A 13630-nucleotide genomic window follows, 5' to 3' on the forward strand; every position below is an offset into this window, starting at 1 on the left:
CTCAGCCTCCCAAGTAGCTGGGACCACAGGTGCCCGCCACAATGCCTGGCCATTTTTTGGTTGCAGCCATCATAGTTGTTTAGCGGGTCCGGGCTGGGGATTCGAACCCACCACCTTAGGTGTATTGTGGCTGGCGCCTTTGCAGCTTGAGCCACAGGCGCAGAGCCAGTTTTTAGTTTTTTAGTTTTAGTTTAGTTTTCAGTTTTTTAGTTTTAAGTTTAGTTTTTTAGTTTTAGTTTAGTTTAGGTTTAGTTTTAGTTTAGTTTAGTTTTAGTTTTAATTTAGTTTAGCTTAGTTTTAGTTTAGTTTAGTTATAGTTTAGTAGTTTAGTTTTTAGTTTAGTTTTTTAGTTTTAGTTTAGTTTTTTCATTAGTTTAATTTTTCATTAGTTTAATTTTTAGTTTAGTTTTTTAGTTTAGTTTAGTTTATTTAGTTTAGTTTTTTCTTTTATTGAATGGTAAATATGTACATTAATGCACTTCTGGGGTACAGTGTGGGTTTTTCACATGCAATCCGAAATACTTCCATCAAACTGGGCAACACAGCCTTCATGTCATTTTCTCAGTTATTGTTTTAAAATGTTCACACTCTTAGAAAGATTCACTTGTACCCCTGTAAGATAAACCTCAGAAGTGATCCCTCCAATCCCCCTCTCTCCACCCAGTCCCCCCTCCCTCCTCCCTCCCTCCCTCCTCCCCATATTCTTAGGCTATTTGGTTATAGCTTTCATATAAAAGGTATAAATTAGTTTCATAATAGGGCTGTGTACATTGGATACTTTTTCCTCCATTCTTGTGATACTTTGCTCAGAAGAACATTCTCCAGCTCCATCCATGTGAACATGAAGGACGTAAAGTCTCTATCCTTCTTAATGGCTGCATAGTATCCCATGGTGTACATATACCACAGTTTGTAGTTTAGTTTTTTAGTTTAATTTTTAGTTTTTTCATTAGTTTAATTTTTAGTTTAGTTTAAATTTTTAGTTTAGTTTTTCATTAGTTTAGTTTTTTCATAAGTTTAGTTTTTTAGTTTAGATTTTTCATTAGTTTAATTTTTCATTCATATTTTCCTGATTTTGTTGTATTGTCTACCTGTATTTTTTTTTTTTTTTTGAGACAGGAGCCTCAAGCTGTCCCCCTGGGTAGAGTGCTGTGACATCACAGCTCACAGCAACCTCCAACTCCTGGGCTCAAGGGAGTCTCCTGCCTCAGCCTCCCAAGTAGCTGGGACCACAGGTGCCTGCCACAACGCCCGGTTATTTTTTGCTTGCAGCCATCATTGTTGTTTGGCGGGCCTGGGCTGGATTTGAACCCACCACCTTGGGTATACGTGGCTGGTGCCTTAGTCACTTGAGCCAAAGGCGCTGAGCCTACCTGTATTTTCTTGTATTTTGTTTGATTTCCTTAAGATCATTAGTCTGAATCCCCTTTCAAGCAGTTCATTGATTTCATTTTCATTGGGGTCTCTTACTGGAGTATTTTAATCCTTCCTTTGGTGGTATCATATATCCTTGTTTTCATGTTTCTTGTGCCTCCACATTGATGTTTGTGCATCTGGTGGATCAATCACCTCTTCCAACCTGTAGAGTAGCTTTCAAAGCTGGGTTATACTGTGGTTTTGAAGGGTGTGATAGCTGTTTGCCAACAGATACAGTGGTAGAATATCCATGTAGGTTCAATGTCAGTAGTAAAAGGGCATCTCAGTAGCCTAGGCTGCGGAAGTTTGTGGCAACAGTGGAGTAGGTTGTTAATGTCCTCAGTTTCAAGGGCTTTTGGGGTCCTATTCTCATTTTCACCATAATAAGGAGAATTAGACAAGGATATCCCCTTGGTCTGACATGGGCTACCAGTAGCAGAAATGGTTCTGGATTCTAGTGTAGGTGCTTGAAATGGCTCTGGGGCTGAGATTCCAGGCTCAGGATCCTATTGTGGCATCTGGTTCTTGAGGTATAAGTTTACTCTCTGTTGGCTGCTCACAGAGTCAGGATCTATGACTCTGAGGCACCCTGTGGTAGCTTAGGCCTGGGGGCCAGATTGTAGCTGTGATGTTTAGCTGTGTGCAGTTGTACCCTGAGGGTTAGGGTACCACACTGGCCTCACTTTAGGGAAGATGGCGTGCTCTGGAGGTTTGGCCCTGATGAGCAGGGTATGGCTACAATTTGGTATCCTGAGCCTACAGTGCTAAGTGACAACAGATCTCAGGGGATGAAAAACCAAGAATAGGGAGGAGGATTAGAGGGATCACTTCTGTGGTTTATCTTACAGGGGTATAAGTGAATCTTTCTAAGAGTAGAATATGAACGTTTTAACACAATAACTAAGAAAATGACATGAAGGCTATGTTAACCAGTTTGATGGAAGTGCTTCAGATTGTGTGTGAAAACACCACACTGTACCCCAGAAGTGCATTAATGTACACAGTTACCATTCAATAAAATAAATAAAAAAGAAAAACCAAGTAATAGTGACTCTAAACCCTAAGATAGCAGGGCACAGCAGTATCCGCAACTATGAGGCCATGTGCAGTGACAGCAAGTACCCCAAAATGGTGAAGCACAGCTGTAGTTTGGGCTGGAGGTGGAGGAAGAAGGAACAGCTCAGTGATGACTCTACTCTCCCAAGGAGAGGAATCTCTCAGCAGCCCAAACTGGAGGAGGCTAGTCCAGCTACAGAGAAGGAGGATACTAGAACTCTTTGGTCTGTAGAGCAAGGTATCTCAGCTTAGCCACTATTCTCCTTCTCTGGGACATGGAGTAGTATGTCAGCTCAGCTTGGAATGCACAGCTACAGTTTCCCAGGTGGTAATGTGCACCTTCAGCTCAGACCTGCACGGAGAGGGGCATGACTTTTCTGGGCCACTTCATCTTAGGCACTTGGGTACCTAATACAGGGTATACTTCATCTTAGGCACTGGGGTGTATGACTGCTTTAGGTGGCAAGGTACTGTTTTTCCAGGAGGCATGGTATTGTTACAGTTCCAGCCAGGAGTAGGGAGGTTGGGAGATGGAGTGGCTCTACCTCCCCTTGGCCCTATAGGGAAGGGCTGCTCAGAATTCACTTTGGGATGTGGGGCCACCAGGCTGGGGTGGTTTGGTGGTGGCTTGGTCTCAGGGATGAAGGGCAACTACAGCTACTGGACTCTGAAGCGAGATACACTACAGCAGTTGTTCCAATTCCAAGATGGCATATCATGGGAGCTGGGGGGCCCACAGTGGGTAGGGCACAGCACTCACTCCTTCTCTGGGAGGAGCACAGTTATGTAGACAGCTCCCTCAGCTGGACTCAGCGTCTGTGAGGACTGCAGGGGTCCCAGGAGTGAGATCAGTAGGTGTCCAAGGTGTTGACAGGGATTGCTGGGATCCTATGGCTTGCTTCCTCACCATAGGGAGATGTTCCTCCTGGTTCCCAGCTGATCACAGTTGGGGAATGAGGTAGTGGAGGCCTGGTGGTTCCTTCTGTTCTCTAGGTGGCCTCTCACATTCTCCTGCCCACCAGGGTTTCTGTTACTCCTCTGATGCACTCTGGCAGTTTCAGTTATTTTTGTTAAAATGAAGTTGTTTATTTGTTGTTCTGGCTGTCTTTGTGAGGGGGGATGAGCACTAGTAGCTTCTAGTTGGCTGTCTTGCTGACATCACTCTCCCAGATGACACTGTTTTTGGCTTTTTTATTGTAGGCTATGTCTGTGCCAAGGATCATCCTGAGGTATAAACTTAATGTCTTTCTGAGCCCTTTCCTGGGTATGTGCAGTTACTTTCTAATTTTCCCCATATATACAGTTGTTTTTCAATGTCCTAGTCTTCAATGTCTGGCTCCCAAATGTGAAAAAAAGAGGAGAATGAAGTGGAGGAGGGTGCCAGTCCTTTAAGTTCCCTGGGGAGGGCACATGACAATGGGGGAATGTGTAAAAACCATGACTGCCCATTTCTTGGTCTACACTTTTGGGATCAGAAGCAGCAATCAGAGCTCAGATTCCTGATACTTCAGTCATGTGTTTGTTTTTATGCCCCTGACTACTGTAAGTTGCCTGCAGATTTCTCTAGTAATATGTTCAGGACTACCTGGCAAGGGTGAAAATGTGGGAGATGGGTAGTTGTTACTGTGCTAAGATTTGAAATTGATCAAAATCAACAGCAATTTACCATCCAAACCTTCCCACTGGAAGTTACAAGCCTTAGATAGACTTCAGAGTTTCAAAATAGTTACATCAGACAGATTCTGCCAAAGCAATTGTAGACAGGGGACATGGATTCCTGGTGCTTTTCTCCTCTGCTAACTTGCAGAATCCTCAAAAGAGGTACTTTAAATACAAATCTCCAGCCAGATTTCAAGTTCCTTAATGGCAGAGTCAGTATAGCTTCATACTTGATTTGTATTTTCCAGAGTACTCAGCATAACAGTAGGCTCACAGGAACTTCTTAAGTATCACAAAAACTAATCTATCATTTTGCGAAGCTATAATTTTTTAAAGACCAGCTTTCAAATTTATTTGTTTCCAACAATATGTCTAGCTTTTACTTCTCCTTTAGGACAATCAAGTTATTTCCTTGCAAACTTATTCTCCCACAGGGGTTCTTGTGGAGAACTTTCTTAATCAGGCCTGCTTCCTCTACTTTCCACTTATATAATATAACCCAAGGTTAAAGAAGAGACGGCTGGCTCGGCGCCTGTGGCTCAAGCGGTTAAGGCGCCAGCCACATACACCTAAGGTGGCGGGTTCGAATCCCCAGCCCAGGCCCGCCAAACAACAATGATGGCTGCAACCAAAAAATGGCCAGGCGCTGTGGCGGGCGCCTGTAGTCCCAGCTACTTGGGAGGCTGAGGCAGGAGACTCGCTTGAGCCCAGGAGTTGGAAGTTGCTGTGAGTGTGATGCCATGGCACTCTACCCAGGGGGACAGCTTGAGACTCTGTCTCAAAAAAAAAAAAAAAAAAAAAAGAGACAGTTGAGAAAATACTTTCTCAAAAATAATTTTTAATTTAAAGAGGTGCCCAACAGGTCTCCCTAGCCTCAGTTTTCTGATTCATACTTGGATTCTCTGAAACTTCATCTCTGAATAGAATACATTCCCTTATCCTACCTTTTTTTTTTTTTTTGAGACAGTCTCACTTTGTTACTCTTGGTAGAGTTATGTGGCATCATAACTCACAGCAACCTTATACTCTTGGGCTCAAGCAATTCTTCTGCCTCAGCCTCTCAAGTAGCTTGGACTATAGGCACCTGTCACAACTCCCAGGTGGTTTTTTTTTAGAGATGGAGTCTTGCTCTTGCTCAGGCTGGTCTTGAACTCCTGAGCTCAGGCAATCCACCTGCCTCCACCTCCCAGAGTGCTGGGATTACAGGCGTGAGCCACTGCACTAGGCCAATCCCACTTTTCTTGATTCCCATTCTAGATAAGGGAACAAAAGATCTGAGAGCGTTTGCAGTATTTATAGTAACCTGTCTAAAACATTCTAATTCTAGTAATTCTGAGCATTGAGATAAGAATACAAGATCTGATGGAGCAGAGCTGGGTGTGTCCACAGCGGAAAAAAATTTCCTCTACTGCAGAAGTAAAGAAGGAAGGAAGGGGACCCTGAAATTAGAGGCATTTTGGCATTTGGGAGGCCAACAAATAAGTGGACAGGAACTTGGAAAAAGTTTTTTAACAGAATTTTAGTTTTCACAGATTTTGCTCTCTCAGCATTAGCAATTTCCTTTTAATTGGAATATAATATCCAAATAATATTTTATTTTACCCTTTAGCATGTAAAAGATACAGATGGGCATTTAATCATATATACAAAGCATGCCAAAAATGTATACATATTTTAAGAAAGGAAAAAAACTGTATTAAAATAGTAATACTTGATATATAATGATAATAAAAGATGAATACAAGTCACATTTGACTTCTGCAATGACAAGAAGTCCTCAATGTGGTTACCATCAGTGTCCGCACACTTCTGATAACAGCAAACTCCTGCTTGCGTAACTTTGACAAAGTGTCCACCTGTACCACTGCATTTGCTATTTCCGTTTCTTCCTGAAGTACAGCCAGTGTAACTGGTTTTCTATAGTGTAACTGGTACACCACATCCTTTAAGGTCCCTCATTATTACGCCTCCATTGTGGTTGTTATTTCCACAACCTTCTCAAACAATCACATACCACTTGGAAATAGTCTTTCACTCCTTGAATGAAAACAATGCTTCTGCCATTTTCTTTGACTGTCCTGCCTTTCTTGGGGACACCAGCATTCATTTAACGCCACCTTTTGAGCAAACGTCACACTACAAGTTGCTACCATAATTCAATTCAACTTGGCAAAGTACCTAATACATAGATAACATCATTTAAAATATGAATACATTTTTTTGGGTTCCCCCTCTGTATGTGTGTGTATATATTTATATTTTGCTTGCTTCAACCTTTCACCTTGATGAACAGAATGGTTTACTATCTTTTCAGATCCAAAAATACACATCCATTCAAATTTTATTTATGTAAAAAATTATTTATACAAATTATTTATGTAGAATTTTCCTTCTATATTTCAGATATTTTTCTTAGTCTAGCATCCAGAATTGCAGTTATTAGGTTAAAAGATATAAACATGTATAGTTTTAAAAGGTATAAATATTTTTGTAACTTCTGAAAGAACAATCTGATCTCAAGTTTGAGTTAACATCTCATTTAGTTTTGAAGTGTTATTTCTTTCAGGGAAAAAGTGGAGTAGCTCATTGGAAGACATTGATAATTAGGCCCTTAATATATTGGTGGATAATCAGGTATTTAAACTGGTTGGCCTTTAGAAAAACAGTCTAAATCTGGTTAAGTCCCAGGTCTACTAGACCAGACTCTCAGGGTTTGATTTTCCACTCAGCCACTGCACGGCCTTCACAAGTTACTTAATTGCTCAGTGCCTCAGCTGCCCCATCTATAAAATGATAATCTACATTTCAGGATTTATGCAATTGTGAAAGTTAGGTGAGTTTATACCTTTAAAACACTCTGATTAGTGCCTGGCATGAAGCTAAGTGATCAATGAACACTAAGTGCCTCTAAATTATATTTCAGTATCTCTCCTCTAACTTAATTTAAAAACAATATTAATTTCTTTTCCTTTCTTTTTGAGACAAAAATCTCACTTTGTTGCCCATGGTACAGTGCCTTGGCATCACAGCTCACAGCAACCTCAGACTTATGGGCTCAAGTGATCCTCTTGCCTCAGCCTTCCAAGTAGCTGGGACTATAGGCCCCTGCCACAACAGCCGCCTACTTTTAGACGGGGGTACGCTAGGTCAGGCTGGTCTTGAACTCCTGAGCGCAGGTAATCCACCTGCCTCGGCCTCCCAGAGTGCTAGGATAACAGGTGTGAGCCACTACACCCGGTCTAATAATAACTTTTTTGTGGGGGGGTGGGGGAGACAGAGTCTCATTGTGTCACCCTCGGTAGAGTGCTGTGGCACAGATCACAGCAATCTCAAACACTTGGGCTTAAGCGATTCTCTTGCCTCAGCCTCCTAGGTAGTTGGGACTATAGGCGCCTGGCTATTTTTTTGTTGCAGTTGTCATTGTTTTTTAGCTGGCCTGGGCCAGGTTCAAACTCTCTAGCCTCAGTGCACGTGGCTGGCGCCGTAACCACTATGCTACGGACACCGAGCCAGTAACTTCTTAATGCACATCCTCCTGCAGTATCAATTTTACACAAAAATTCTAGAGAAATTACTTTTACATCAAAGCAAACATAAGTCTAATGCAAATTTTTCATTAACAAAAGACTTCAAAGAAATTACCAAGGGTTGCAACAGGACCCCCAGTATCCACAAACGGCCAATTGTCTTTGTGGAAAGTCTGAGAAACAACCACCTACCACATGGGTATATCATCTTCTAAGCAGTTAAGTATTTTGAACCAAACGGCAGCCTCTGAGACCTCCCACACTGCGGGCGCTGAGACGTCAGCCTCCTTCGGTTTTAGGTACCTACCCCTTCTCACTACAGAAGTACCTGGCTCTCTCCCATCAACCTCATAACAGTTGCCATTTTCCCTATGCATCCTGGCTAAGTATTAAGAATAACAGCAAAATAGGTGGCTCTCTGCCCTCTCATTTTATTATTTTTTTATTAGACTGTACGAACCTTAAGGGCCGAGAAATTCTTTTAACACCTATCTCATTCCCACGTGGGAGTTGGGCAATTGTTGACTAAATTGAGGAAATGCGTTTCGGGAACTGCCTCGTTTGTTATTAAACAGGTCAGCGGAGCTGCTAAACTCAAGGCTCTCCGGCACAGCCAGCTTCCCGCGAGTGGGAGCCTGGGGCAAGGCCCGACGACTCTTGGCCGGGGAAAATGTCTCCAACCCTGGCACCGTTACACTGGCTTCCAAGCAAGCGGCTTGGGAAGATGTTGGCCATCACCTTCTCCTGCTTTATTTTCGAGCCTGAGTTGGTTTTAATCCGAGCCCCGCAGCTATGGATCACAACTGCCCGGACACAGAGGACCAGAGGTGTCCCAGAGAGGACGTCTGTCCGCCTCCCAGTTGTCCAGGCTTCCAACGCCGCGCCGCAGTCAAGCCTCGCGCCCCAGCCCTATGCCGACATCCTTCCCCCGTACCCCATCTCTCACCTCCGGCTGCGGGCAACACCCATGGCGTCCCGGCGACCAGCACCAGGGCTGTCGCGCCCAGGAGGGCGAGCATCGTCCGCAAGCCACCGCAAGCCCCTCCAGTCACATCTTGGGACTTCTCTCGCACTCCGGCGGCATCGCCGGGAACCTCTGCGCTCCGGGCCTCGGCAAAAGCTCGGCGCCTCCCGCGTACACGCCTTGCCGATCTGCGCCCGCCCTGCCTCCGCCCGGCGCCCCCTCCCTTCGGCTAGAGACTGCTCACGCGCAGCCCGCCCCCTCCTTTCCGGAAGGCTCGTCTAATCCGTGGCCTTGACTTTCCCTAGTACGCGGCGCAGGGACAGTGCGCCTGCGCGGCCTCAGGGCACCCCCCCCCCCCATCCTGTGCCTCAGCGCTTCCAGCTGTCTTGGGGTGCGGCTGCGTCAAGGTCAGGTGGTGGCTGTCTCGCTCCTCCCTGCCCCGGTTGCTAGCTGACCCAGGCGCCACGGAATATTGGGAATCCCCAGCGCACTGGGGCCATCCGAGGCTGAAATGAGGAAGCCGCCGGAGCGAGCCAGACCGTTCCCTGTGTGGAGAGACCTGGGGCGCAGCCGACGCCAGGGGGCGCTCGTGTTCGGGGCGACCGGGCGCTTTGGAGGGCTCCGGGACTGGCCGCTGGTGGGCTCCTGCGGTGTTTTTGATCGTCGACCTTTATCAGTAAACTGTGGGAGCTTGTTGCTTAACTGAATATCTTAATAAGAATTATGTGAAAAGACATCGTGAAAATACGCAAAGTAAAATTTAAAGGATGAGAAATGAAATAAGCAAATCCTTAGTTGTTTATTAAAACCACTGAACTACTGTGAAAATAATTCAAAATCTAAGCTGTTGGGACTATATGTTGAGCCTCAAAGAAATGTGATGAGGGACCTGGGTTACATAACATACAGCTGTCACTTTGGCAACTTCGTGTAATCTTGGATTATAGAATAGCCTTTTTTTCCCTTTAACTTCATTGTTTTGTAAATTGTGAAAGACTAAAGGTGGGGGAGTGGAGATCTTTCCCCGAAGTGCGGATTCTCGGATTCTCCTGGTAGATTAATTTCCCTCTTGCTTCTGACAAAGACTTTATGGCTGTCACATGGTCTAAGGTGGAATGTTGAGTACACCTTTCTGACTAAAAAAAGAAAGAAACAAACAAATTAATCAAACCGCAGCAATTCATAAACCAGTCTGTACTGAAAACTTAATCCTGCTAAACTTGTTTCTGACTGTCTGAGCAAGCAAGCCCTTAGGAAGCATATGGGAAAATGAATCTTTGTAAAGAACACAATTGAATGTCTACTTAAACATCATTGTATAATTTATATAGCATGAAATTCACCCCTTTAAAAGGAACAACGATTTTTAGTAAATCAAAACAGTTCTTAGGCCTCATTTAAAAAACCTTTATCACTTCATGATTCAGCAATTTGGGGGGTTGATTCTGAGTGTGTCAGTACTTTGTTTAAAGATGTCATAGCTGGAAAAATACCCCAGGAAGATACATGGACACAAATGGAAGAAAATTCCTGGTTGTACTAAGTCATGATCATTTTAAAAGCCTTTCCAAAGACTCTTGGCTTGTTTTTATTAAAATTTCCTTTTCCTGTTTGCTCTTGCAAACTAGTTGTAATAGGATGCATTTTTATATTTAGAATGATGAGCTCAAATGACCAAAACATTTCATCTGAAGGATTTTTAAACACATTACCAATCCCCTCTCCCCCATTTTCCTTAGTGGGCAGCTAGGGTATTTATAGATGCACACAATGTTTTTTATGGGGAAAAAATTCAAATGGAAATAGGTGCACATATATTTTAAAATGCAAGAATTTCTTTTGATTGTCTCTTTTTCACTATAAAGGCAGTTTTGAGGGATTTAGTGGTATATTTTGTTGTGTTTTGTTATTTATTTATTTTAGACAGTTTCACTTTGTCACCTTTGGTAGAGTGCTGTGGCATCATAGCTCAAACTCTTGGGCTCAAGTGATTCTCTTGCCTTAGCTTCCCAAGTAGCTGAGACGACAGGGGCCCACCAAAACGCCCAGCTTTTTTTTAGACATGCAGTCTTGCTTTTGTTCAGGCTGGTCTGGAATCTGTGAGTTCAGGCAATCCACTGGCCGTGGCCTAAAGTAGGGTAAGGGGAATGCTAGGATTATAGGTGTGAGTCACTGCCCCCAGCCTTTATTTTGCTTTTTTAATGTCTGCTAAATAAGCATGCTTATGTGAGCCAGTTGTTGAAGAAAAAAATCGATAAATATCTGCAAAAAATTACATAATTGGCTCGGCGCCTATAGCTCAACCGGCTAAGGCGCCAGCCATGTACACCTAAGGTGACGGGTTCGAATCCCCAGCCCGGACCTGCCAAACAACAATGACGGCTGCAACCTGCCTGTGGTCCCAGCTACTTGGGAGGCGGAGGCAGGAGACTCGCTTGAGCCCAGGAGTTGGAGGTTGCTGTGAACTGTAATGCCACGGCACTCTACCCAGGGGAACAGCTTGAGGCTCTGTCTCAAAAAAAAAAAAAAAAAATTACATAATTGATCTTTAAATTGACAGTATGGTATTTGTACGACACAAAAGATTTTACTGATCTTTCCTATCTATCTAAAGACAGAATTGTATTTTAATAAAATTTACCACAGATGTGACAACCTGTAGCAACTACTTTGTGGACTTTAGTTTCAACTTATTTACTATGATAATTTATCTATGAATGAAGCATGAATTAATTTCCCACATACTGTTAGCTCTGTAACCTTACCTCAGAACCTTCCTTTCTCCCTTCATTCTAGCCAAAATGATACATCAGAGGTTACACTTGTAATTTTTCCATATAGCATTTTTACTTGGAAGTAATTTCAAATCTATAGAAAAGTTGCAAAAATCATAAGGGAATTCCTGTACACCCTTAGCCCAGATTCACCAAATTGTTAATATTTTGCCACATTTTCACTCTTGTTAAATACACAAACTCTTGTATATAATTTATTTATTTTCCCGGACATCTTTAGCTTTCTTTAATCTGAAGCCATTCCCTGGCCAGTGTCTTTCATGCCATGGACACTCTTAGTTTGCAAATGTATAGGCCAACCATTTATAGAATGCTTGTCATTGTAGGTTTGTCTGATGGTGTCTCCTGATTACATTCAGATTATGCGTACCTGGCTGTAATACTACATAAATCACGTGGTGTCCACAGATACCCCATCTGGAGGGGTATTAAGTTTGTTAGCTCCTTAGTGGCGGTGGTAATTTTGATCACATGTCAAGATGTTATCCAGTCTCCACTGTATAGTTCCTATTTTCTCCGTGGAGTGAATCTGTGTGAAGATACTGAGATCCTGCAAATATCCTATTCTTTTTTTTTTCTAGTTGCACAAAAAAAAAGTATGGAATGCTTCACGAATTTGCTTGTCATCCTTGTGCAGGGGCCATGCTAATCTTCTCTGTATTGTTCCAATTTTAGTATATGTGCTGCCAAAGCAAGCACAAATACCCTATTCTTCATCAAACTTTTTCTTCTAGAGTTAACATCCATTGATCATCCTGGCCTGAGCCATCAGCTAAGATTGTGAAATGGTAACTTTTCAACCTTACCTCTCCCTTCCACTGTAAGTATTAGTTGATATACTTTTTTTTTTTGACAGGGGCTGGGTTTGAACCCGCCACCTCCAGCATATGGGGCCGGCACCCTACCCCTTTGAGCCACTGGTGCCACCCAGTTGATATATGTACGTTTAAAGAGCTTTTCGTGGCTCGGTGCCTATAGCTCAACCGGCTAAGGCGCCAGCCACGTACACCTAAGGTGGCAGGTTCGAATCCCCAGCCCGGACCCGCCAAACAACAATGACGGCTGCAACCAAAAAAAATAGCCGGGCGCTGTGGCGAGCGCCTGTGGTCCCAGCTACTTGGGAGGCGGAGGCAGGAGACTCGCTTGAGCCCAGGAGTTGGAGGTTGCTGTGAGCTGTAATGCCATGGCACGCTACCCAGGGGGACAGCTTGAGGCTCTGTCTCAAAAAAAAAAAAAAGAGCTTTTCGTCTACATCACAAAGTCCCAAAGTTGCAGATACTAGTGTGGAGGTGGAGAGAAGGGAACCCTTTTACAGTGTTGGTGGGACTGCAAACTAATACAGCCCCTTTGGAAAGAAGTATGGAGAATCCTCAAAGAACTCAAATTAGACCTCTCATTTGATCCTGCAATCCCATTACTAGGCATCTTACCCAGAAGAAAAAATCATTTTATCATAAAGACATTTGCACTAGAATGTTCATTGCAGCTTAATTTACTGTCGCCAAAATGTGTCGCCATCAACCCTGGAATGGATTAACAAACTGTAGTACATGTATACAGTGGAATACCTTTCAGCCATAAAAAGATGGAGACTTTGTATCTTTTGTATTAACCTGGATGGAGTTGAAACACATTCGCCTTAATAGAGTATCACAAAAGTGGAAAACCAAATATCCAATGTAACTCCTACGAAGCCAGTAGATGATCTAATACATACCCACATAAGAGAAAAACTCAATTCAATTCAAGTCGGTGGGGGGAGACAGGAGGAGGGAAGGTGATTGCTATGCTCCCACTTAATGGACACAATGTAAGGGTATGTGGCACGCCTTCTGGGTGTGGGACACAACTGCAAGAGGGCAGTGGGACACCACTAACAAACGCATATATTGTAACTGCGTTGTCTGCATCCTTACATTAATCTGAAATTTAGGAAAAGAAAGAGCTTTTCTTTCTTTCCACTTATTATCTGTATGATCTCCTTATTTCATTGGTTATAGTTCTTATTTCATTGGTCATAGTTCATTCCTATCTTTATTTAAAAAGTTTTTATTGGGCCAGGCACAGAGACTCATGCCTGTAATCCCAGCACTCTGGGAGGCCCAGGTGGGTGGATTGCTTGAGCTCAGAAGTTTGACACCAGACAAAGTCAGAGTAAGACCTCATCTCTAAAAATAGCCAGTGGGTGCCTGCAGTCCCAGGTGCTTGGAAGG

At 43.3% G+C, this 13630-nt stretch overlaps 1 protein-coding gene and 1 non-coding gene across 2 annotated transcripts in view; both read right to left on the bottom strand.

The window, feature by feature from the left end:
- Positions 1-8854, bottom strand: part of IFNAR1 (interferon alpha and beta receptor subunit 1) — a 36249-nt gene extending 27395 nt beyond the window's left edge. Inside the window, exon 1 of the mRNA XM_012809712.2 lies at positions 8605-8854. Within this exon, the coding sequence (XP_012665166.1) occupies positions 8605-8677 (73 nt within the window). The 5' untranslated portion in view covers positions 8678-8854. The remainder of the gene's footprint in view (positions 1-8604) is intronic.
- Positions 8855-12009: 3155 nt separating this feature from the next.
- On the bottom strand, positions 12010-12116 carry LOC111727554. Its single transcript, XR_002775082.1, has one exon. It is a non-coding gene; the product is annotated as a U6 spliceosomal RNA (small nuclear RNA).
- Between the last annotated feature and the right edge of the window lie 1514 nt (positions 12117-13630).

Source organism: Otolemur garnettii, unplaced genomic scaffold (genome assembly GCF_000181295.1).
Source record: "Otolemur garnettii isolate 467f Iridium unplaced genomic scaffold, OtoGar3 scaffold00111, whole genome shotgun sequence".
NCBI classification, from domain to species: domain Eukaryota; kingdom Metazoa; phylum Chordata; class Mammalia; order Primates; family Galagidae; genus Otolemur; species Otolemur garnettii.